Source organism: Pseudoliparis swirei, chromosome 7 (genome assembly GCF_029220125.1).
Source record: "Pseudoliparis swirei isolate HS2019 ecotype Mariana Trench chromosome 7, NWPU_hadal_v1, whole genome shotgun sequence".
In the NCBI taxonomy this organism is placed as follows: Eukaryota; Metazoa; Chordata; class Actinopteri; order Perciformes; family Liparidae; genus Pseudoliparis; species Pseudoliparis swirei.
The window spans coordinates 26,043,593-26,068,938 of NC_079394.1; the positions used below are offsets into that span (position 1 = coordinate 26,043,593).

At 47.1% G+C, this 25,346-nt stretch overlaps 1 protein-coding gene across 1 annotated transcript in view; it reads left to right on the forward strand.

The window, feature by feature from the left end:
• The window catches only part of fbxl17 (F-box and leucine-rich repeat protein 17), a 217,129-nt gene that overhangs the window by 57,632 nt on the left and 134,151 nt on the right, over positions 1-25,346 (forward strand). Inside the window, exon 7 of the mRNA XM_056418213.1 lies at positions 13,972-14,079. Within this exon, the coding sequence (XP_056274188.1) occupies positions 13,972-14,079 (108 nt within the window). The remainder of the gene's footprint in view (positions 1-13,971; positions 14,080-25,346) is intronic.

The following is a 25,346-nucleotide window of genomic DNA, read 5'->3' on the forward strand; positions in this document are numbered from 1 at the left end:
GGTTTAACAGTGACCCCACAGCCATCTGTGATAGTGTCGAGCTAATTAGCGTACCGACGATGTGTCTCTCTCTTTCTCTCTCTGTCGGTCTCGCATGTACGTAGACACACTTCCAGTGAACCCCTCTAGCTATTAGCCGCGACATTAACGACATGTTGAACAGTAATGGGAACGATAATGGCGGTCTTGCCTACAGCTTATTATGCGCAAAAAAATAAAGGGAAGCGCAAAGCTCTGCAGCTTCTAGAAAAAGTTAACATTAAGAGTCACCGCTGCCTTCTATGTAAATGATTGTAAGCACAACACACGAGGACGCCGTCTTCGTCTGTAATTCCTGCTGCGTTTTTGTCTTTGAGGGCGTCCCGACTCGCCCCGAAATACAGATAAGCTGACATCACAATCAGTATTTGTTCTTCTTTCCTTCAGTGTCCACGGTTTGGCTTATTAAAGCTCCAGAGACGACAAGCACTGGCGCTGCATCACACAGCAGAGGCCATGTGTTTGATGTCTTTTTACTTGCAATGCCTTCGCACCGGCCGAGCAGCGGCCGGGGTCTTTTAGTTTAATTTGTCCGTCGGCTCGTGGGCGTGATGTCACGGACCGCTCGGGCGCACGAGTCCCCGACAAAGTAAAGACAAATGCACAATCCTGAAGGGATGTCTCTAAACTGGTGAGCATCAAACTCACTTACCAGTTACTCCGAGTTACTTCAAAGTGTCGACCACCAGCCGGCCCGCTATCAGTGGCTGAGATCGGAATGACGAAGCATTTGTTTTGTATCATTGATCGTCTGTAAAATCTGTGTTGCGTCGTTTAATTGAGCTCCCGAAGCGCCTGAATCTAAAGTCTGTTTCCAGTCAGAACTCTTCAGGGGACCATTCAGTTTCTGCGGAGGACACTTTGTTCGGGGCCTCACAGAGGGGGGGGGGGCCTCTCCGCTCTCGCTCTTTATTCGAATCACAGCTCGGTCTCTCCGACAGCAGATATCTGACCCTGTCACTACTCGTCCCGTCAGCATGAATAATGCCCCGCGAATGAGCTCTGCGCCGACCAGTTACATGTTAACAGCCTTCTCATTTCCTCGCCGCGGGCGCTGTCACCTACCTGGCCGTCATCTGCATTGCAGAGCACCCCGGATGCTCTGGCGCGGGCCCCTCCAGAGGGTTTTTAGGATGTCAGCGGTCCCCCACTAAACACCCCCGGCTCTCATCACGAAGCCCTGGCAGGCCGCAGAGGAGGCCGCTGCCCTCAGGCCGGCCCCGAGCCGCTCTGGCCTACCGTGACACTGACGAGGTGGAGGGGATGATGCGGATGAAGAAGCCTTCGGGGAGAGAGCCTACTCTGCTGTGGAGAAAATTCTTCTTTTCGTCAAATGGAATGAACCAAAAAAAAAAACGGATAATAAAATGTATAGATCTAATTCGAATAACAAATTATAAAGGCAACTTTAACCGTGAAGGAGTGACCTTCTCTCCACACAGCAGACGCACTTGATCTGCTGTCCGTCTTGTCAGAAAGGTCAAGTGGAGAGTTCACAGGAGAAGTGGCAAGGCGTGCGGGGAGGTTCAGACCAATGATGCGCTGGATTGTGGTTCCAGAAAAGAAAAACTTGCCCATAGAAATTGGGAGGCCTTGAGAGACTGAATTAATAACAGCCCACTCCTACACATATTATCCATCAGCTCTCAGTTTGTTCTCGTTTGGTCAGAACGGAAAATGATGGAAATTGTCTTTCGCTCCAGTTCCTGTTCAGTGTCCAGAGCTTCTTCTCGATGAGGTGATGTCCTCCAGGGAGTAAACGCCATCGGCCTCGGGCACCGGAAGGACTTCAGTGGTTCTGACGTGAATTGAAGTCGCCTCCGCGCTGCAATTCTTTTAAATAGTTTCGTTAACTCGCGAAACGAACTTTGTTAATCTTCCCGCTGGAGTCACCTGATGTCTCGGTCATGCATGAGCTTAATTAGATTTTGAGTAATTTAAGCGTCGAGGAGCGAACGCTGGATGTTCAGGCGAGAAGGGGATAAAGTGGCAGGAGGTCGTCTTGATTACACCGTCGGTGGACAACCCAAAGCAAGAAGCAAGGGCCATGTGGAGATTAAAGATTAAGATTGAGATTAAACACGTCCTGCACATGGCTTGGTGGTCTTATTCTTTTCATAGTTGCACATTTTCTCTTTCCAAAGTCTCTCTCACACACGCACACAACTGGGAGCCATCTTTGCTGAATAGCTTATTTAGAGAGGATTAGCATCAAAGATTCGCTCACCAGATCAATGTCATCTCAGAGAAACTCAAAGGTTCTGAGAACCGATGTTTTCCCTGAGAAACCGAGAGAAGGAGCGTCGCAGCGGCCGTTTGCTCGCCGTGTGATCCTCTCGGCCGCTGCCAGCTCCCGCTCCATACCTTCAGTGCTGGTTCGATAAGAAGAGGCAGCGGCTCCCGCCACAGACTGCTGGACGGAACAATCCAATAGCCAATAGGCAGCATCGATGGGCTGGCCACCAGCGCAGCCCCGGGGTTCTGGTCCAGGTCCGTGGTCAAAGTGGCCTACTTAAGTCCCATTTTTCATCATTAGCACGAGACGTAAAACTGATGCCTATAAGTAAAGTGTTCAAGTAAATTTTCGGGGGCCCACCGAGAGACACTCGGTGGTTTTCGTCTCTTTGCGAAAGTGACAGACCACCGAACGAGCCGAGGGCGTCACGAAGAACTCGGACCGCGCTACGATATGTGGCGTGCGTGCACGATTCATAGAAGGCCGTCCACACGGCCGCCATCACTGCTCTGGCCCGTTACCTGGAGCGTCCTCTCAAGAAGTCCTCGGACAGAAACGGCGATACGACGGAAAACCTGTCGACCGGACGCTCACGTTTACAGGCGTTCCGTTAATGACAATGACCGTGTTTACATGCATTCGAATAACTGGCTTAGTCGGACTGAAATCGAATTATCCGTTTCATGTAAACACCTTTGTTCGACTATGTGCGGTCCGACTACGATCCGATGAACACCCCCGATCCGGTTGATAATTCGACTATCGCGGCATGTAACGGTGGATTGGATTAGGAACTGGACTTTGTGTCTTTGCGCATGCTTGAGATCCCGCCGCCCTCCTCCCCCCTCCCTCCCATGTCGTGACCCCGGAAGTCGAAAGAGACGATAAGTTGTCACTGCCGGGAGCCTGGCCGGCAGAAAACAAACAAACAACGCTCTGGAGAACACAAGAGCCGTCACACATGTCTGGACCGAAGAGCAGACAGAATTTATGCTTAACCTTGCTCTCTGTTCGCCATCTTTCTCGAAATGTTGATGTTGTTGTTGTTGGTGGTGGTGAAGAGGTCAAGCGGAAATGGCTGTATCACCACGAGTTGTAATGAAAACAGCGCCACCTATCGTAGCGGATATGACATGCTTTCGGCCAATGATTCAAATTACTCACTGCCATGTATATTGGGATAACAGCAGATCCCCCAAAAGATAGCATAGTCCGACTAAAGCAAGATTCAAATTATACCATCATGTAAACGCACTGAATGAGATGGCGAAAATAAAATCCAGCAGATCGGTAACTAGCGAGTGTGTTCCCTGTGAGGTGACTCAGTCGGTGCACAGAAGAATAGAGCTGCTGGATGTAACCAACTGATAATAGTCACGTATACAAACAATGTAAATCTGTAAAAGTGACAGTTTGTTTTTTAAAACCAGTGTTTCATCGGGCTGTGTAACGGTGTCCTAACCGCAGTAGATTTCTTTGTTTGTTTGTTTCCTTTTTTCTGCAACATATTGTCATCTTGTGCACAGTTTGTTATCAAAAATGGAACACAAATAATAACTAGAACGGGCACTCGGTAGAGTGCAGACCATCGCATATCACAAGATTGGGCATTGAATTATGAACATTTTGGCATTAGTTGCATGCCAATTGGATAGAAATTGACCGCGCTATGGTAAAAATAATATTTTGACCTTTTCATGACCTCCCAAAATCTAATCAAATGTTCCCCGTATAATAACCAATCATCCCACCAAATTTCATGCGATTCGGTTTAATACTTTTTGAGTTATGCGAGTAACACGCATACAAATAAATAAATAAATACACAGCGATCAAAACATAACCTGCATTTTCAATGCGAAGGTAATGACGGCCATGATAAATCTAAATTTCTTTAATAGTAATAAGTCAATAGTTGCAATGTGATGCGCTAAAAACACAAATTCCACATCTTTAAATGTTAATACCCCCTTTTACTGTTGAGAGGTGTAGACTAGTGTGTGTGTGTGTGTGTGTGTGCCGTGCGGTTGGACACAGCGGCTGAAGGCCGAGGTGGAACGAGGATGGCTTTCTATAGGCGCAGTGAATGGGTTTTGTAAGCAGTATTTCCAATAATTCATTTCTCCCCTGAAAGAAGGCCCGAAGAATAGAAAGTTGTTTGTATCTATTATGAAACGGTGTCTTTTGTGGTTGTTTTGCAAAACGGTTATTGACTTAAACCTGTTTGGACATCTTCTAAATGCCGAACATCCGCTGCACCGCTCCTCCTGCTGGTCGCGTTTGCTCCCAGAGAAGTTTTTCTCTCCGCCGTCGAAGCGTGGATTCCACCGCTCCGCCCGCCCGGGGCCTCTCGCGTAGTAAAGCACGGGGCCACAGAACTAACGTGGTAAGTTGACATTGAGGATGAGCCCTTCAGTGAACACGTGCTTGGGAAAAGATCATAGTGGGATTGGAAAACTCCGGAGCGGACGTTCGAGGACTTTGACAATGCGGCGTAATAATAACAGTTACCGCTTTGCATTCAAAGGAGTCAAATGTGACTTCTTCCTCTTCCTCCTCCTCCTCCTCCTCCGCGGTAGCTTCTGATTCCTGTCTGACGCTGAACAAAGAGCTATTGATACGCTGCTCGGGAACAGAGCACTCTGGGGCTTCACGGCCAGGAGCGACCGAGGTTTTCAATCTTGAACGACTTTGCCTTTTAAAGGCGGAAAGTATGTCTTTTGGCTTCCTGTCTGACGCGCAACAAAGCATTATTGATCCTTGGGGGGGTGAACTAGCCTAGAACAAAAAAAACCTCTTCTCCATCTTGGTGGCAAGTGCGATGTCGTGGAGCCGACACTCGACCCCCCCCCCCCCCGCCGGCGTGCACTTGTACGTGCGATTACACATCTTGACGATATTGCACGTGTGCGGCTCCTCTGGGGGATGGGGGGGGGGGGCTTAAGCTGCCCGCCTAAATGACAGGTCATTTTCAGTCGAGAGGGGAGCGTCGGAGTGAGGCGATCAATCACTTCGGCGATCGCCCGCGCAGACGCCGGTCCTCCCCGGCATCATCGAGGCTGATGACAACGAGACGAGATTGCTCGACAAGTGCGCGCGAGGCGGAGACGCGCGTGCATCCGGAGATGGCACGTTAATTGATTTACATAAAAAGAAAATGCCTATAAAATGCTGCGTGTTGTCCAGGCAATGCAGTCGTTGGTGCTCAGTGGGCAGCAGTCACTGTGTTTGAGACGTGGGAAAAGTTCTTCATGGATTTCTTCTTCTTCTCTCTTTTTTTGTGTGTGACTGAGATGGCCACAGCTGGAGAAAAGTGGATCTATTGATCCCGGGACTTTCATTTTTCAAACACTGTCAGAGCTAGCTTCGATTTTTGAAAAATATACAGTGAGCCTTACACATAATTTCGTGGCTTTTTGGTCTTTTTTTCCCACATTGGAGATATGGGAAGAATCCCTGTGCAGGTTTTTTTCAGCAAACATATATTATATATATCAACATATATATATATATATATCTATATATATATATATCGATATATCTATATTTAGATATATAGATCTATCTATCTATATATATATATTGGTTCCAGCTTCTTTGAGTGCTAAATGATGGTTCAGTCAATATCTGGGCTTTTGGGCTATTTTTCAATCACGATGGACGAATAGACAAAGCAATTCATCAGTTAATCAAGAAAATAATGATTATACCGATGAAGAAAACCACAATCGGCTGCGGCCACATGCACATTACAACGCTGTCTTCTACAATGCTCTTCACTGGCCTGAGAAAGAGTCTTTTCAATATCACTGAGTACCACTTATTCGTCTCGCCTCGAGCTGACCCTCAGTTAGCAGATTTTCGGTGTAAAAAAAAGTGCGCGAGCGTGGCCTTTTACTTGCTTTGTTTTTTTTACACGTTTTACCCTCTGTGCTCTTTTTCTAGCCCCACAAAAATAACGAGCCGGACAACGGCTAAGAGAGAGAGACAAAGAAAAAAGATGCAGAGAGAGAGAGAGAGAGAAATGGAGAGAGCGACAGACTTGTCCGTTGCATCATATTAAAACCTCGGAGGCTCTCGTCGTTTACCAAACAAAATGCCGGCAGTCGAGTGGTGAGGGAGCGGTGATGTCATCGCTGGCAATTGGTCACGGTAACAACACACACATTCAGGCCCCTGCTGCTGGTTAAAGGTCTGCTTGGTGGGAGGACTTGACACACACACACACACACACACACACACACACACACACACAGTTCAACATGTAAACCAGTTCGGCTGAGGGGTTTCATAATGTCCGGTCAACAAAAAAACTAAACAACAACCTTTCGACATGATCGTAGCACAATTATATACTGACTCCGAAGCACCGAAGCGCTCTCAGAACGTCACGCTTCATTAAACTAAAATTAATTCTTCGGGGACGCCGTTTCATTTACTTTGAGGACTCGACGGAGAAGAAAAAAAACCAACAACTCTTAATACGTTTTCGGAGGATTTCCCGCAACGCAGTGACTTTCTGAATGCAAAGCCGGCGGACGGGCCGCGAAGACGGATCGTTAATAGAATGCGTCTCCGTGTATTCAGTAATCGTTATTAATCTGCGTGTCGGCGGATTCTTCCTCGGCTCGGCCCGCTGTTCATAAAGCTCGGTTAATTAGATTGATTGATTGGATGCCGGTGATTCGGAGCTCTCATCCCGTCAGACCTCTAATAAGATCGGATTGCTCTTGTGTGGCTGGCCCGGCCCGTCGCTCCGCCCGTCTGTCACATGCATATTCAGACAGGATTTACTGGCACGGAAGAGGCTGCCGAGCCAAAGCAATTCACTGAAGACTAGAAGTTACATTATGTTAACATGAAGAGATTGCAAATCTCTCATTCCCTCCTCTCTCTCGTCTCCCAACCCCCCCCCCCATCACCCCTCCATCCCTCTCATCCCGTCTCATAAATATGACGACCCCCCCCCCCCCCCGTTTTGCAAAGGAAAACACAGCTGGAGAAGAGCATCGTCACATCTGTCTGGGCTGAATGGTTTCGTGCCTGCGTGGGGTCGAATGGCTCGGGCATTCTCGCATCCTTGCATCCTTGCCTCCTTGCCTCCTCGCATCCTCGTTTTCCTGCCGATTGAGATCTCGATGCCTTTCGGATCGATCCTCGCCGCCCCGCACTTAGTGCCCAGTGCCCGCTCATCAGCGCAGTAAAGAGACTCTCCTCCTCACTGTAGTAAAACTTTATGACTTTCCATGTTGCTTTTTGTCTCCAGGCATCGGATATTACAGAGGATGATAAGTATTCATTTCGGTTTTTTTGCCAGATCACCAGTCCTTAGCGTCAATACAGCCCATCCGAGCTCTTTAAAAAGAGGCAAAGTTGTGTGTGTGCGTGCGTGTGCGACTTTATGAGTGTGCATCTAAGTTTCTGTGTGTTTTGTTCCAAGGCTGTGATGAGCCCACTGCAGTACGGTATCACCCCTAAGAGAGTGTTTATGGGGGAAATGATTACCTCGGAATGAACAGAAATTTGATGAAAATCGTCCCCACTTCAATTTGCACCTCGAAGGCCCGGAGTCGGCGTCCTTGTTTATGAGTAATACTGGAAATCTGTGAGATTGCAGATATTGAAAATCTGTCAAATTGCTCGGGGTGATTCAGTGACCGAGAGCTTTCATAAAGATATGATATCCAGTGGCCTGATTGTCGGCATCTTTGTCTCTGTGAGCATCTCTGATTCAAACGGGGGCGATGACTCGAGGCGTCGCTGTGACGGGAAGCTTTTATTCTTTTCCTCTCTTATTAGTTTGTAGGGTTTCTTCATCAATAGCTCCTTGTAATACATAACTCCCCCTCCTAACAAACACACACACACACACACACACACACACACACACACACACACACCGTCATTTCAATGGGCTGTTACCTAAATGGGGATGCTGATTTACACTATGTTGAATTTACACTATGTTGATCTGCACTTCACACATTTCAATGACACTACACACATACACACACTTTGCATTTTGCACACTGTCTATATTTAATTTAATTTTACACTGCAGTCATTAGTATTATATTTGTGTATGCATATATGTTGTGTATATTTTTGGGCGGCTTTAGCTCAGTGGGGTAAGAGGGCCGTCCTGCAACCGCAGGGTTGTGGGTTCGATCCCCGCTCTCCCCATTAGTTGCAAGTCGAAGTGTCCTTGAGCAAGGCACTGAACCCCCAGTTGCTTCTGGCGCTTCACCGCAGCCCACTGCTCCTTAATAACTAAGGATGGGTTAAATGCAGAGAACTAATTTCCCCTTGGGGATTAATAAAAGTGTATATTCTATTCTATATTCTATATATATATATAGATATATATTTTATTTGTATTTTATATTTTACTTTGTATACTTTGCACAGTGATTGTATTATATTTGTTTGTGTGTGTGTATATATATATATACATATATGTTTCATTTTATATACATATTTACTTCATTTTGTATTTTATATTTTACTTGTATACATCTCTATCTTTCATCCCTGTTTTTTATATTTTATTATATTTATTCTCGTGTGTTTAGTTTATTGGTGCTGCTACTGTGACGACACATTTCCCCTTGGGGATTAATAAAGTATCTATCTATCTGATGCAGAGAACTCTGGGTAAAAAAAGTTACACCTCGCCTCAACGCAACGCAGCCGCTCTCTCATCAACTGTGTTGCGTTGATTTCGATCCATAACTTTGAGAAGGCTCCACAGCGTGTTTTAAATACACGGCACGATACAAATACCAAAATATATGCATGAAACAAATCAAACATCTTGGACGACTTGGAGGTCGACGCTTGTGTCTCTCTGCGTCCTCTCTTCGGTCCAGATGACAACATTTTTCCACACTGTTAAACATTCGGTAAATCCTCCAAGCTCAGCAACTCCGCGATGCTGCCGACTCTCGTCTGAGTGACAAATGGCGGCTGGCAGCGAGTGAACTTCAACTTAGGCGAGCGCATCCTGGATGTCGACATTTCTCAGCTCCCTCTCGCTCTGTTTTTAAATTTTTTTTTTTGTCCGGTCAGCCACAGCTGGATGGGAGGTCTAACGAGGATCGACCAACCCCGGTCGGCAATGAAAGTAAAAAGTTCTGCAGGGTTTTACTTGTGTGTGTGTGTGTGTGTGTGTGTGTGTGTGTGTGCAGCATGAATTAGTTTGTGCGTGGGTTTGTGTTCATGCGATTGTGTATCACAGTTTCACACGTAGACAAACGACAGTGTGCCTGTCCCCCACACAGTCCCTGCCTTCTCTCTCGCTGATGGAACCAGCTTCACCTGAAAGTGTGTGTGTGTGTGTGTGTGTGTGTGTGTGTGGGCAGACTACTCACAAAGAAGAAAATTAAAGAAAGAAAGAACCCAATTAATGATGAATGCCTTCTCTTGTTAGTGAGAATCCGACCGTTTCCAGTGAAAGGGCCGGAGTGTAAACCCAATGGGCGGGATGAACGGCACGATGTCCCCCCCTCACACACACACTATGTCTTTCCTTCACACGTGCGATTGACAAGCTTGAATGCCCTGATTGGACGAGACGTGGCCCCTGGGTGCTGCCCGGTGTTTAGTGAGGACACACAGCCAGACAAAAACCACACTCACATACAGCATTACACCATTCTGCTACCACAGCACTCTCAACAATTACCACACACGCGCACACACAAAGGCTATCTTTATGACTGCAGCTTTTCCACCATTGCCCACTTTATTCCCCTCCTGCTTTCCTTACCTCCTTCACCCAGAGGCCATTAAACCAGATCCCTTCTAAAAGGCGGTGAGGCCTCTCTCCAAAGCCCTGGCATATCTCTTTTCATGTTTTTAAATCAAAGTCCATGAGAGGTTGAGGGAGGGGGGGGGGGGGCAAAAAGAAATGTGGGACGGTTTCTTTTTCTGTGTTTGTGGGTTGGAGACAAATCTTGGTTACAAACTCATATGGCCACACACACACACGCACACACACACACGCACACACACACGCACAAACGTAATCTGATACGGTACATGCCCTTATGGCCTGTTCTGCTCCGGTGGAATTGTATTTCTTCACTCCTCTCACCTGCTGAGAGTTACTGTAGATGTGTAACGGTTCCTCTGCTTTCGCACACAAGCACACACACACACACACACACACACACGAAGACGCACACTCTTGCGGCGTCAACACGAGTATGAAAGACGAGTCTGGGGGTGGTCTCTGCTGTGATTCGTGAGCTTCTCTCACAGGCGGTTCTGATTTAAGGATTTGATTCTGCTGGTAGTCAACCCGAAAATGTTTTTCTTGATGTTTTTTTTGAGCTGAGGCCGTGTTGGGGGCCACACTTCAGCTGCTCAGCTCCGGTCCTTCTGGAGGCTATATTTATATATTTTCTTCGAAGCTTCAGACTCGGCTCTACTCTTCTGCCCGGTCTCCAACCCGGCCCGGCGGATCAGGTTCCATAATGCATCAGGGTCTCAGAGCGAGAGCGCTGACTCGCCTTCGGTTAATCGCATCTGACCGCAGGGAGTTACGTGCTGGGTCCGAACCTTTCTTTAACACAGTGTGATGTTCATTCAGTAAATGACGGTCCCAGGGTACGCTTTAGGGCGTGGCTACCTTGAGATTTAGTCTGGTTTGTGAGCTGGAAACCTTTCCCAGTGTGTCATCAGAAAGTCAATCGTAACATTTTGCTCGCCTTATTCAGCTTTGCTTATACTTAGCTCCACCCTCGTGTGCCACATCTCGTTCCCCCCCCCCAAAAAAGCCAAACTAAAGGCTTCAAAAGCCTGGTCCACAAACCAATGTGGGCCGTCGAGGTGACCACACCCGCTCATCTACACTCTCAGCTCTTGGTACCAGTAGAAGGCCGATCAACCGACATTGCCATTCACAAAGCTGGGCATTGCTACGAAGCATCGAAGCCCCTCAAGTTACAACATCACACACGATAACTTTTCGTTTGCGGACCTCGTTCTCTCACTCCTTGTTCTTCGCTACATTACACCTCAACACCTGTTACCTCACCTGTGACAGGAGGGGCACTCACAGGCACGTTCCTCTTTGAACCTCTTTACAAGCACTTTGTCTTTATTCTGATGCGGTGAGAAACGTACACTACCGTTCAAAAGTTTGGGGTCACCCAGACAATTTCGTGTCTTCCATGAAAACTCACACTTTTATTTATAAATGAATTGAACATTTCATAGAAAATATAGTCAAGACATTGACAAGGTTAGAAATAATGATTAATATTTGAAGTATTAATTTTGTTCTTCAAACTTCAAGCTCAAAGGAAGGCCCGTTGTATAGCTTATATCACCAGCATAACTGTTTTCAGCTGTGCTAACATAATTGCACAAGGGTTTTCTAATCAGACATTAGTCTTCTAAGGCGATTAGCAAACACAATGTACCATTAGAACACTGGAGTGATAGTTGATGGAAATGGGCCTCTATACACCTATGGAGATATTTCATTAGAAACCAGACGTTTCCACCTAGAATCGTCATTTACCACATTAACAATGTATAGTGTGTATTTTTGATTAATGTTATCTTTATTGAAAAAACAGTGCTTTTCTTTGAAAAATAAAGACATTTCTAAGTGACCCCAAACTTTTGAACGGTAGTGTACCTTTGAGGTATAAGAGGTGTCTTACACCAGATAAGCTTCACGCCACGCGACTCGGCAAAAGACGAGTGGACACCTCGTTCTTCCTTTTCGGGACTTCTCTTTCCCCCCGGCTGTCTCTCCGGGCGTTTCATCTTCCTCCGCCTCGACTCAGTAACCTTTAAGGTAGCCCTAAACGGGGGGGGGGGGGGGGGGAGAGAGAGAGAGTGAGGTGTATGAACAAGTCCAGTAATCAGTGAGGAGCCGGGCTTACAAATAGTCGTGTAATCAGTGTTACTAGGTGGGGCGTCAAATGGATCTGTGAGCACGCCGGGCTCAGGCTGAGCAGAAGTGAGGCGGGGAGAATGTCTTTTTGTCCCCGGCTGTCTGCTCACCGCGTGACGTCCGCGAGCATCGAGACCAAAGGGTTCAACCCAAAAGGCGTTGCTCTAAAAGGACGGGGCTAAAGAGAGGGCTGCACTCATCGCCCGCAACCAATAAGCACGCGGGATATCACATCGGTCGTGAAGGGACGCGGGGATGAATCGTCTTTTCAGACCGAGTGAGGAAACCACAGAAGCTTTTCCCCCGCCGTCCCTTTGACTCGATTGTCATCGATCTGAAGAGTCGTATTCGACATTTCTAGAAGTCGACGGCGAGTCTACCGACAGATTCCAGACATCGAGTTTCCTTTCACTGTGCAGAAGTGGTTTGCGTTTCCTTCCTCCTTTCGCAATGCCGTGTTTCCTGGGCTCCGTTCCACTCCCTCTCGGTTCCTGGTCCTCTTCCCTCTGCCGTGTCTCGACTGCAGACGGGATTCTCAGACGATTGGCTTAGCATCGCCACGTGAAACATCGTCTTCAATGGGCCAGTCATCGGATCCATTTCATCAGCGCCTCGAGTACACGAAGTGCCCAGCATAGTACACGACGCGCCATACGTAGAGTCCATACTGCCTTCTCTGCTGACAGTACCGTGGTTGTATAAAACTGCGGCCATGTGTCGATTCCCTCTGAGCAAGCGGTGGCTGCTGTGTTTTAACTCAGCACGCTTGAAGCCTTGACCGAGGTCATATTTTAAAAACGGTTCCAGGTACTATCCACAACTTTTTATAAGCGTTCTAATGTGTGACGAACTGAACTGGACTGGACGACTCACAGAAGACAAACCGATGACCTTACTGCGACACACTGTCGATATTGCATCTTACAGTTAGCCTCCTTTACTTCTCCAGCCCTCGTCTTCTTGAGACGTCTCATTCGAATGTCTCTCTGTGTTTCATCGTGTTTCATTTAGATTCCACTCTGACGGACTTTTTCAAATATTTGGTGCTTTGTATGCATCCGTCACTGGTTAGAGTGCATTTCGCATATATTTGTTGTTGTTGTTGTGAATTTACTAAAGAAGCATTGAAGACTTTGACAAGCATGCATAGAAAAAGAGTTCTCTAATGCTCTTTGATGTTTGTTTTCCTTTATTTTCCCGATTAATCACGCTTCTGTCTCTTTTCTTTGCATCTTATTGTGTCTGTGATTGACAAAGAGTTTGAGGAGGCACAGAGGAAGCCTTTAGAGAGGACACACACTGTCCCACATATTGTTGCAGTGTAGAGTGTGACGAGGAGGAGGAGGAGGAGGAGGAGGAGGAGGAGGAGGAGGAGGAGGAGATGTTCTGCTTCCCTGTTGATCTCTGATCCATTATGAGATGTTAGTGGAAGGATGAGGCCGACGCCCACACTGTTTTCCCCGGTATCCTCCTGGTTCTCTCCTCCTTCCGCGGTCCTACACACACACACACACACACACACACACACACACACACACACACACACACACACACACACACACACACACACACACACACACACACACACACACACACACACACGTACGTCCCATATGTATATCCACACATATTCAACCTGTATTGAGTTCACTTACAAAGAACAACATGAACCTCTTGAGAAATAATAATCACAACTGTTTTTTATTTTTTTACCGATGACAATAAAGCGCTCTCTTACCCGGGCGACGACTCTAAACCTTCTCCGCTCTGCTTTTCCGTTGTCCAGGTCACCGACCGGTCCGTGCGAGCCGTCGCAGAGCACTGCCCCGAGCTGCAGTTCGTCGGCTTCATGGGATGCCCGGTGACCTCCCAGGGAGTCATCCACCTTGCTGCGGTAAGCCTCGGCCGTTTGGGCCCAATTACGAGAACTCAAACCGTGCGTTGACTCCACGGCGAAAGCGAAGATGCCGCCGTTCCTCCGGCACGGGCAACAACCAGTCGACTCCAGCAGCTCTCTCGAAGGGATCACTTGTATCAGGAAACGTCGACTGAAGTTCGACAGGCGTGACATGATTTTACTCGACGGGGGGGGAATTAACTTTTGGAGAGTGAACTCTGGACGTCGCTGTGTGTTTTATCTCCGACTCCGTTTTGAAGTTATTTGGTGTTAACTTTAAAACCTCATGAAAGCCTAATGAGATAAATCCTTAGAATATGCTGCCGCTTCCGACGACTCCCCGCCGTTTGGATATTACCATGCTAATGAGCAGGCCGCCGCGGTTTTAACTTGTTTCTGTGCCATACAAACATGGACACGCACACACACACACACACACACACACACTCTCCCATGGCGACAGTACCCGGATTGAATTCAACCGGTAAGCACCGCACTTCTCATTTCATTCGTTTCCGAACGCTTGCGTGTGTGTGTGTGTGTGTGTGTGTCCACCTGTGCATGGTTTTTCCACGCACGTGTGTGCCTGTGTAATACAATTGGATTTGTGTTTGATGAACTCGGGTGTACACGCCAGTGTGAGCGTACCCTTGTGGGCTGCGTGCATCCATTCCTCCTCCAATGCAATTACAGTTGTGTTAATAGGACTGAGACACCCGATGCCCCGCTGCATTATTAGATTAAACAGCAGATTAATTTGTGCTCATGGGTTTGGCCCCCTATCATCTCTGCAGCCTCCACTGACCTTGGCCAGTGTGTTGTAGACAGACAGTAATGAAGTCAGCCAGTCATAACAGCATTTGCATACCTGGAGGTGGACGCTTACACACCGGCCCACACGCACAGGCGAGCACACCTCATTATTATTTATTACAGTATTAACCAAGAGAAAGTTTTAGGGGGGTTCAGACGAGCCAGTTGATTCATCCGATCATATTTTAGACATGTATTTCTTGATTTATCGGAAAAATACATATATTTTTGTAATGTTTTGCTTTGCTTTTTAAAAAAAAAAACACAAAAAATGTTACGAATTTAGCCAGATGAGATATCAGATGCATACGGAATCTTATCATATCATATTTACGTCTTGACTAACTTACTACAACAAAAATAACAAACAGAAACGCTCTAGATATTACACTGCGTAATTTGCAAAACGCAACTTTCAATGCAATCCAATGCAACCGTTCCTCTATAAAGTTATAAAAGTCTACTGTACACCTCCCCAAAATCAAAAATGCGTCTCACCACCAGCGCCATCTCACCCCTCCATATATAATCGGACTAAATGGTCCCGCCCCGAGTCTTAGTGCCACATCGTCCAATCGGAAGAAGGCCAATATCTCCAAAAGTAGGCGACCCACACCAAACCAATTTACATCTGATGAATGGCATCGAGTTTAGCACAACACGTTAAAACACATTCAATGAATATGACAGAGTGTATGAATAGTTCGTAGTGGGCATATTCCACGATGGAGACCTCCACGATCCATCAGGCAGATGGAGGTAGAGAGGAGGAGTGGGCGGAGTCTCATCAGTGGGCGGAGTCTCAACAGGGCAGTGGCGTAGTGACCTCGTGGTTCACTTCTACACCACTGCAGCGAGGCGAGAAGTTAATCCACTGGAGGTCAGCAAAGGCACGAGTCAGGTTACTATTTAAAGGATTACATTTTTTTAATGTGCTTATATAAATAAATCCTATAGAACATCAAGACAAATAGAAAGGTGGTAAATGTAAGCCACACCCAATCAGCCCCTTAAAGACGTGTTTTGGGTTCCTAACATACGGAGGCGTTGGCCATCGTCACTCCAGACGGGACAGACGTGTTTCGAGGGTAAGACTTGAACCACATTTATTTTGTCTGCTCAGGTTGATCTTTTTGTTTCCGTCATCTCCCGAGTCCCTCTCCATCTCCATCTCCGTGCCCCCCCCCCCCCCCCCCCCCACACCTCTCTCCTTCACTCCATAATCTCCCACAGTAATTATCTCGTTTAGCAGTTGATTCCTTGGTCCCATCCTGTGTCGATTGAAAATAATAACCTCGTGCGCTTGGAATCGTTGCATTTCTGATGACTCCGTGGACCTGCCTGCGATTCCAGGACCGAAGCGCTCCTCTCTTGTTCCATTACTACACACTCACTCCCACTCCGTTTCTACCTCGATTGCTCTTTTCTCTCTCTCTCTCTCTCTCTCTGATAATCTTCCCAACCTCCACACTTGCTATTCAACTACCACCAGGAAAAAAAGGGAAGAAAATCCATGACTTGCATTAACTTCGCTCACGTGGCACACTCATTTCAGATTGGTATTTTTTTTCTTTTTTTCTTTTTTAAAATGTATACACCACGACTTCTCACAAATTAGGGTAGGAGGAAATCAATTCAAGTCGTATTTTCTTAATCAAGTGAGCCGACGGTTGGAAGAGGCCACCTGCGGTGCCGAGTTCGATGCAGATGGTCCGTGGAGTAGCGCTGCGGCGTGTATGCTCCTCTAATGGGTTTCCAGTGTTTTCCAACCCTGGGCGCGACTGATGTGCGACGCCGCTCAATATTTGTAGCCAGGCGGCGTTGGATAAATCATCGTCTCATTAGCGACTAAAAGGGAACAATCAGGATTTCCGCCGGCTGAGAGCGTAAAGCCTGCTAATCTGAAAACAAGCTTGCCTTACTGGGTGGAAATCAAAACATTGGCCACACGGGGTCAAGTGTCAAAACCCCCAAAAAACAGATGATTTGTAACCCTCCTGTTACCTTCACATTTACTAGCATATTTGACCCTCGGGGTCAATTTGACCCCAGCAATTAAAACCTCCAGAAAATTATTAGAATGAATATTGTTTCCCAAGTTTAAGTGTGAGGTACTTTATGTTTGTTTGTTGACTACCTAAATAGCCCTTTAAATATATATAAAAAGTTGATATTTCTGATATGTTTGACACAGTGAAAAACAGCCTGGGGTCAAATTGACCCCAAAGAACACCGACGTTAAACATTGAATGGGGTCAAATTGACCCTAAAGGTAACAGGAGGGTTAAAGAGCGGACACGCGGCTAATGTCGTCTCTTCTGGCGTTTCTTTTTCTTTTTTCTCTCCGGAAGCTCAAAGCTGCCTCCGAGCGCTTGACTTTAATGTTGGCTTTGCCGATGAGGCTTGTCACACCCCGAGGCCGCGTCGCTCTGCGGGTGTCCGACAGCTTTTCGCTCTCCCTCTGCAGCTCATTTGTGGACTTTGTATGTGTTTTCTCGTGGTCCTGTACGAGATTAGTCCCGCTGTACTAATTTGGTTCTTCGCCATAAAGTCAGACATGGAAAGCCCAAGAGATGTGCGTTTGAGGAAATGGTAACACTCTCTCCCCCTCTTGCCTCTCGAGCCGCCTCGGCCACAACTAATGGAGTCGTTATCCACCTCTTTGAACCGCGTCGTTACCTGTTCACGTCTACTTTCTTCTCGGTCCACTCGTTTTGTGCTTTTGGTCATTGTCACTCTCTTATTCTGTCTTTTACTCTTGCGGTTCTTGTGTTTTTGTGTGTGTCTGTGACCCCCCCCCCCCACACACACCCCCGTCCTTCCATCTTCCCGTCAAGCGGCGCTCTCTTCTTCTGGTAGTGATTAAATCCAAGGTCGGCTCTATCAGAGTTGAGTGTTTGAGAGCGGCGCCGAGTGCCAGAGAGACTTCACTTGCCGAGTTTTAGATGTCCCACTGATGGCTTCCCTTTGCTTGTCATGCTTTCCCACAATGCCTTTCTCAAACGTCAGCCTATCACTGCCCTGTGGGCCTCAAAATGCCTGTGTGTGTGTGTGTGTGTGTGTGAAAGTTCCCACCCTCTTGAGAGAGAGAGAGAGAGAGTGAGGAGGCCAAAGACATAACAAATGGCGAGGCTGTTGAAGAATGTGTCAGAGATGAAACGAGGTATATTTGGAGATCGTAATAGCCACGCTGTGTCTCTCTGATGTGCAGAACGTGGCGGTTTCTGGTCTTAATTTGGGGTTCTGTGGATTAATTCATCCGTGCCGCTCCAGTGCTTTTGTTGTTCTTCCCAGGGAAAAAAAAGGAGAAGTTAGGCCCTTTTGATAAATGCTCTCCAAATTTGACAGAATTGGATCACGGGCAATACCTCATTCTCCTATTATGTTTATGAGCGAATATAACGCTCTGGGGAAGCTATTTAATTTCATAACCAGAATCGTATGTTCTTTCCATCCTGACGGCTCCGTGGAGCAGCGAGGACCTGCACTTTTTTCCAAACATGAACGTACAAAAGAAATAGTCATCATCTGTTCTTTCCGTTTTATTTTGTCCAAACGCTTTTGAAGTGGTGAAACACAAGGAAAGGTGAAGCTGCAGGTCTTCCTCCACCCCCTCCACCCCTCCCTCCCCATGTAGGGTGAGTGGTGTCTGGCTCTGCTGCAGTCTGCCGGCCCCTTATCTCCCCCGCTCTGACGGGGGCACGGAAAATACATAATCACAGTGCCCTGTGTCAAACTGATAACCCCCCCCCCCCCCTCTCTCGCCACCAGGGAAGTGTGTGTGTGTGTGTGTACCTTTTTTCATATGTACAAATGTGTGTGTGTGAGTGTGACTGTGTACTTCCACGTGTGTGTGTTGCGTCTCAAGGGGTGGTGGAGAGGATAAAGGAGCGGAGGGGATTTGGAGGGAGAAAGGTAATGGGGTTGTGGGGGTCGCAGAATGAGTCGGGATCGTAATAATAATAACTTTACTCGGCGCTGTATGGAGGAGATTGGGGGATTTGTGAATATAATGAGCAGAGAAGGGCCGAAGGAGGATGTGTGTCTTTTGCAAGAAAGTAATTGAGGAATAATTCATTTGGCTCTGAGACATTTAACCCTGAGACAGACAGAGATAGAGAGGTTTCTGACCTCTGGGGGAGGAGGGGAGGGGGGGGCTATCATGTCTCATTAATGGCCCAACTAGTGTCACTGCACTGTGACTCTCATCCAGTCACACCGACTCCCGTGTGTGTGTGTGTGTGTGTGTGTGTGTGTGTGTGTGTGTGTGTGTGTGTGTGTGTGTGTGTGTGTGTGTGTGTGTGTGTGTGGTCATTTGGCTTAGAGCAGCGAAGAGAAACCAACGCTCTCTATCTCCTCGCCGCCGAGTTTGTTATCAACACCAACACATGCAGGATTAGAGACTGTGAGGAGAGCGAGAGAGAGATGGAGAGGGGGAGATGGAGGGAGGAGGAGAAGGGGAAAGAGAGCGAGAGAGATGGAGGGAGGAGGAGAGCGAGAGAGAGATGGAGGGAGGAGAGAGAGGAGGAAGAGATGGAGAGGGATGGAGGAGAGGGGAGATGGAGGAGAGGAGGAGAGGAGAGAAAGAGATGGAGGGAGGAGGAGAGGGGGAAAGAGAGCGAGAGATGGAGGGATTATGAGAGGGGGAAAGAGAGCGAGAGATGGAGATGGAGGGAGGAGGAGAGGGGGAAAGAGAGCGAGAGATGGAGGGAGGAGGAGAGGGAAGAGAGAGAGAGAGATGGAGGAGGAGGAGAGGGAAAGAGAGCGAGAGAGATGGAGGGAGGAGAGAGGAGGGAAGAGGAAAGAGAGGAGGGAGGAGGAGAGGGGAAGAGAGAGAGATGGAGGGAGGAGGAGAGCGAGAGAGGGAGATGGAGGGAGGAGGAGAAGGGGATATAGAGCGAGAGAGAGATGGAGAGAGGGAGATGGAGGGAGGAGGAGAAGGGGAAGAGAGAGATGAGAGAGATGGAGAGGAGATGGAGGAGGAGGAGAGGAAAGAGAGGAGAGAGATGGAGGGAGGAGGAGAGGGAAGAGAGCGAGAGATGGAAGGAGGAGAGGGGGAAAGAGCGAGAGAGATGGAGGAGAGGAGAGGGAAAGAGAGAGAGATGGAGGGAGGAGGAGGAGGCGAGAGAGAGATATGGAGGGAGGAGGAGAGGGGGAAAGAGAGCGAGAGAGATGGAGGGAGGAGGAGAGGGGGAAAGAGGGCGAGAGAGAGAGATGGAGGGAGGAGGAGAGGGGGAAAGAGAGCAAGAGATGGAGGGATGAGGAGAGGGGGAAAGAGCGAGAGAGAGATGGAGGGATGAGGAGAGGGGGAAAGAGAGAGAGAGATGGAGGGAGGAGGAGGAGAGCGGGAAATAAGTGATGGACAGTAGATGGGCACGAGACAGATAAGTAGAGAAGTCTCACACACACACACACACACACACACACACACACACACACACACACACACACACACACACACGGGGATCAGCCCACCGTGACTGATGCAGACTGTGTTTGTGACTCGTGGCCTTTCCAGCTTCTGCGGCGGCCCCTTTTCAAATATTCATATCAATCTGTCTGCACAGGCCTCTCTGTATTTATATGTGTGTCGGCTTTTTTCTTCATCAGTGTTTGTCTGGGGGGGACGGGGAGAGGGAGGGGGGGGTAGCGTGTGATCCAGGCCCGCCGCACCGCAGAATGTCTCGACACAGCTTCCTCCCGTCTGACCGAACTGTCTGGGACGCTCCGATATGGAAGAGGAGGAGAAAACCCTGTATGCATGAGTGCGCACTTGTATTCACCTAATGACACCGCTGCCATTTGTCCCGCCTTCCTCCCTCACCCCGTCTCGCCCCGTCTCGCGTCGGCCTCCCAACACACGTGGACGGCCGAGCGGCACCCCGTGACTCCTCGGCTCAGGACTTTGAATGTCGCTTCAAAGTGACCGTCTAAAGTTTCCACCTGCATTGTGAGGAGGGTTTCGTGTCTCCTCGTCTGAGGACGGAGAGTTTCCACCGCGACGCCTGCTGGTTCGGCTGAAAAGCTTCTTTTCTTTTCTTTCCCTGTTCCCCAGACAGACATGCGTGTGTTTCTTTCCCACTGTAGGACGCATATTCGACATCGGCGAGACTCGATGAATCACCGTGCGGTTATAAGTGAACCACGGCAATGAAATAGCGGCTCGTATTTTCCGAACCCCAAAAAGCTGTCACAGCCGCGACCTCCCGCCGCTTGGTGCCCGGCGTTCAAACATGACATCATATCCTCTGCACGGGGTCCACCGGGCCTCCACTTCCTGTTTGGCATCACGCTTGCTTGACGTTGTTTAAATGAATTAAGTAATAGCACCGGTAGAGTTATAGCTCTGTAGTCACAGGTACACACACACACACACACACACACAAACACACACTATAATGTAATAAAGTGTTCAATCAACCTCTCCAGATCTTGAACTCTGGAGGACGGCGTTCCTATGAAACAGCCCGTTATTCTTCTCTCACTTAAAGTGGCGTTTTGGAGTTTGACCTCTGACCCCGGGCTCTCGTTTCTTCCCGTTGGAGGGAGGCTTCTAATTGGAGCAGGTGGGAGTCCACACAACTCCTCTGCTCATGTGGACTGAATGAAAACATCCTCTTTAATACTGAGAGGGCTGTTTGCTCATCCAGCGCCGGAACAATCTGAAGTGATTGCTTTTCTCCTCTCGCTGCATTATGGTGTGATGTGTTCTGTCTGATTCATATCCATATTCTGCAAAATGCAATCATTTCCTGCTCTCTCTCTCTCTCTATATATCTATATATATATAGATATATAGATATATATGTTCCGAGAGGAATACAAAGGCTTAACTATATATATATATAGATATATAGATATCTATATATATATTTGCACAAGTGGCCAATTAAATAAAAAACTAAAGGTAGCTTTTTAATTAATTTTTTTATGACAATTTAGGACGGGTTAGTTGATTCGGTGATGGTTTTAAATTAGCCTGCATTTCACCACCCAAAATACTAGGAGGGACATTGGGATTATTATTTTTTATTTTTTATACTTGATATTTTATTTAGGTATTTTTACAGAAATACAACCTTCGAAAGTAAGAATGCATAATAATAATAATAATACAACATGAAAATAAAGTAAAAATTAACCATGCATCTGGCCAGAAAGGGCCATAAGAAAACACCAAAATAAAAATGTTAAAGCAGGAAAATAATTCTAAATAAGGAAGCAAAAAAAATCAAAACAACCATGCAACACTTCACCAACGTTGTCAGTCAATCATAAATTCCGTCCAACAAACAGATCTGTAGTACAAAATATATTCAAAGAGTTCTATTCACAGGGTATCTTGAACTTGGTTTTAAACTTATAAATATGGGTTGCATCTTGGTTGAAACATAGTGCTTTTCTTTTTAAGAGGTACTGAGCCTCTGGCGCTAACACAGTCCCAACTCCTGTGAGGTTAGGGAGGGCGTGTCACTTGCCAACTCCCTTAGTTTGACAAATATTAGGAGAGCCATTGGTATTAATGATTATTTAATGTGGCCTTTTGGGCATGTTTTCGTTTGTGAAAACAACACATTTATAATACTAAATCCATAATCTATAATTTAGCTTGAGTAAAAGTACTGCCAAAATCGTTCATCATATTGTTTTTCATATCTCAATAATATATCACAATATAGCATGTGTTCTGGTAATTCAGTGACTAAATAATACATCTGAAATATAAACATGGTTACTCTTGTGCGAATTAAATTCTGCAAATAAGAAGTACTCAGTCATTTCTCATTTAATTGAGAATTTTAATTGAGAACTTCATTTAATTGAGAAATGTTGGTATGAGTTGGTACGTGCTCGTTATTATCAATAAAGATGATGTAATTGTGTAACACGATATCTCGATTTATGATTTGATCATTTGTATCATCTTGTCATATTGAATTAGAAAAGTACTTTGCTAGTATTTGCTACAACATGTACAGTAGAGTGTACTAGTATTCAAACTTTCGATCATTTTCATTATTATTATCGTATTTTTGTTATCCAAGTAGTTTTCAAATGTGTTATTTTAAAAATATTTCTATGTTTATGAACCCAGCATATCTTTTTCTACGAAATCTCAATTTTGAATTCATCTTTTGTGCGTTTTGTTGCGGAGTCGACGTACACATTGACCCAACATGGAAACACTCAAGAACAAGTAAACTGTGTGTGCGCTGGAATATTCATAAAAGCAGCTCTCAGTTCTGGCCTCGCAGCAGCTGCATTCTGCAGGTTTCAGTGTTTTTATGAACAGCATGAATAATTATCCAGGTGTAGCTGCCAGCTCCGAGGAGACGGGACAAACTCTGCCTGGATACAGCACTCAGCCAACGAGGAGAAAAACCTGCCGAACCCCTCACCAAATCCCCGGCTCTCGCTCTGCTGTTGCTCTTTTTCCTCACTCTTTTCATTCTCTCTATCCCCCCCCCCCCTCTCTCTCTGCTCCCTTCTCCCCCCGAAATTTCTCTCCCATTTCATTTTTCTTTCTCCTCCACGTCTGTTTATTCTCGTAGCAGAAAAAAAGAGCCGCATCACGAGTGTAAATGACGAAATACGATCGGAGGCATTCAAACCTTCACCGATGAGTCAGATTATGATAATCTGTCAAGTTCGAGAAAACAAACACAGGCACATTCTGGAGGTGTGACTGATTAACGAAAGGCTGTCTTTTTGTGCCACTTCTCATTTTTAGGGATTCGGAGAGGTATTTTTCTTTTTCGGCAGATGTCTTGTGGAATTTATTTTCTCTTCTGTGTGTGTTTTTCTTTTCTTCCCACAGATGGATCAACAGAGTTACAGTCTGAGCCGTGACTCGGCCGCTTCTCTTTCAAGCAGACATCTGCTAAATGTTCACTTTTTTCTTTTCTTCCACCTAGCTACACTCTCAGCCAATGGAAACTCACAGCGGTTGGCCTGGTTTCCCATTGGTTATCCACATCAATGGGACGGATTCTATTGGTTGTCGTAGATATTCGACTACAGCAGACCTAAGCACTTTTGAGGATTTGAAGAACAAATACTAGTTTTGATGTCGGGGCTTTAAAAATTTACTCCAGGCGAAATAAACGTTAAAAACTGAATGAAAATGGCAGATGTGTGTGTGTGTGTGTGTGTCTATATATATATGCTTGAGTGCGTTTTATTTATTTTTGTTGACGGTGTGACGTGAGTGGATGTCCGTTGGTCACTTAGACCACAATTAGTTTAGATTTTTGCAATGCCGTTGTTGTGCAAACAATGCCACCACACACACACACACACACACACACACACACACACACACACACACACACACACACACACACACACACACACACACACACACACACACGTGCACACACTGCATGTTCGTGTCTATGTTAATTAGATAGATGGAGGGATGAGGAGAGGGAAAGAGAGCGAGAGAGGGATGGCGGAGGAAGAGGGGGAAAGAGAGCAAGAGATGGAGGGATTATGAGGGGGAAAGAGAGCGAGAGAGAGATGGAGGGAGGAGGAGAAGGGGAAAGAGAGCGAGAGAGAGATGGAGGGAGAAGGAGAGGGAGAGAGGGAGATGGAGGGAGGAGGAGAGGGGGAAAGAGAGCGAGAGAGAGATGGAGGGAGGAGGAGAGGGGGAAAGAGAGAGAGAGATGGAGGGAGGAGGAGAGGGGGAAAGAGAGCGAGAGAGAGAGATGGAGGGAGGAGGAGAGGGGGAAAGAGAGAGAGATGGATGGAGGAGGGAGGAGGAGAGGGGGAAAGAGAGAGAGATGGAGGGAGGAGGAGAGCGAGAGAGGGAGATGGAGGGAGGAGGAGAAGGGGAAAGAGAGAGATGGAGGGAGGAGGAGAGGGGAGAGAGAGAGATGGAGGGAGGAGGAGAGGGGGAAAGAGAGCGAGAGAGATGGAGGGAGGAGGAGAGGGGGAAAGAGAGAGATGGAGGGAGGAGGAGAGGGGGAAAGAGAGAGATGGAGGGAGGAGGAGAGGGGGAAAGAGAGAGAGATGGAGGGAGGAGGGAGGAGGAGAGGGGGAAAGAGAGAGAGATGGAGGGATGAGGAGAGGGGGAAATAAGTGATGGACAGTAGATGGGCACGAGACAGATAAGTAGAGAAGTCTCACACACACACACACACACACTGCATGTTCGTGTCTGTTAATCCACGCGTCGGGTTCCCCCTGTTCATTGTTCCTCACGTCTCTGACGACCACTGCTGCGTTCTGGACCCTTTGCCTCTGCAGCTGTTTGAGTGTTTTTATTATCCGTGTCCGTAAGTCGTGACTTCATATTGGCTGCGGGTTTGCCACGAACCAAATCTGTTTCACGTTTATCTCCTGCCAAAGCAGAAGAGAAGGGGTGTGTGTCCAAGAGCGAGCGAGCGACAACAACAAGAAAGCTCCATAATGAACACAGACGAATGGAGCGGCCGGACCGAGGTCACGCT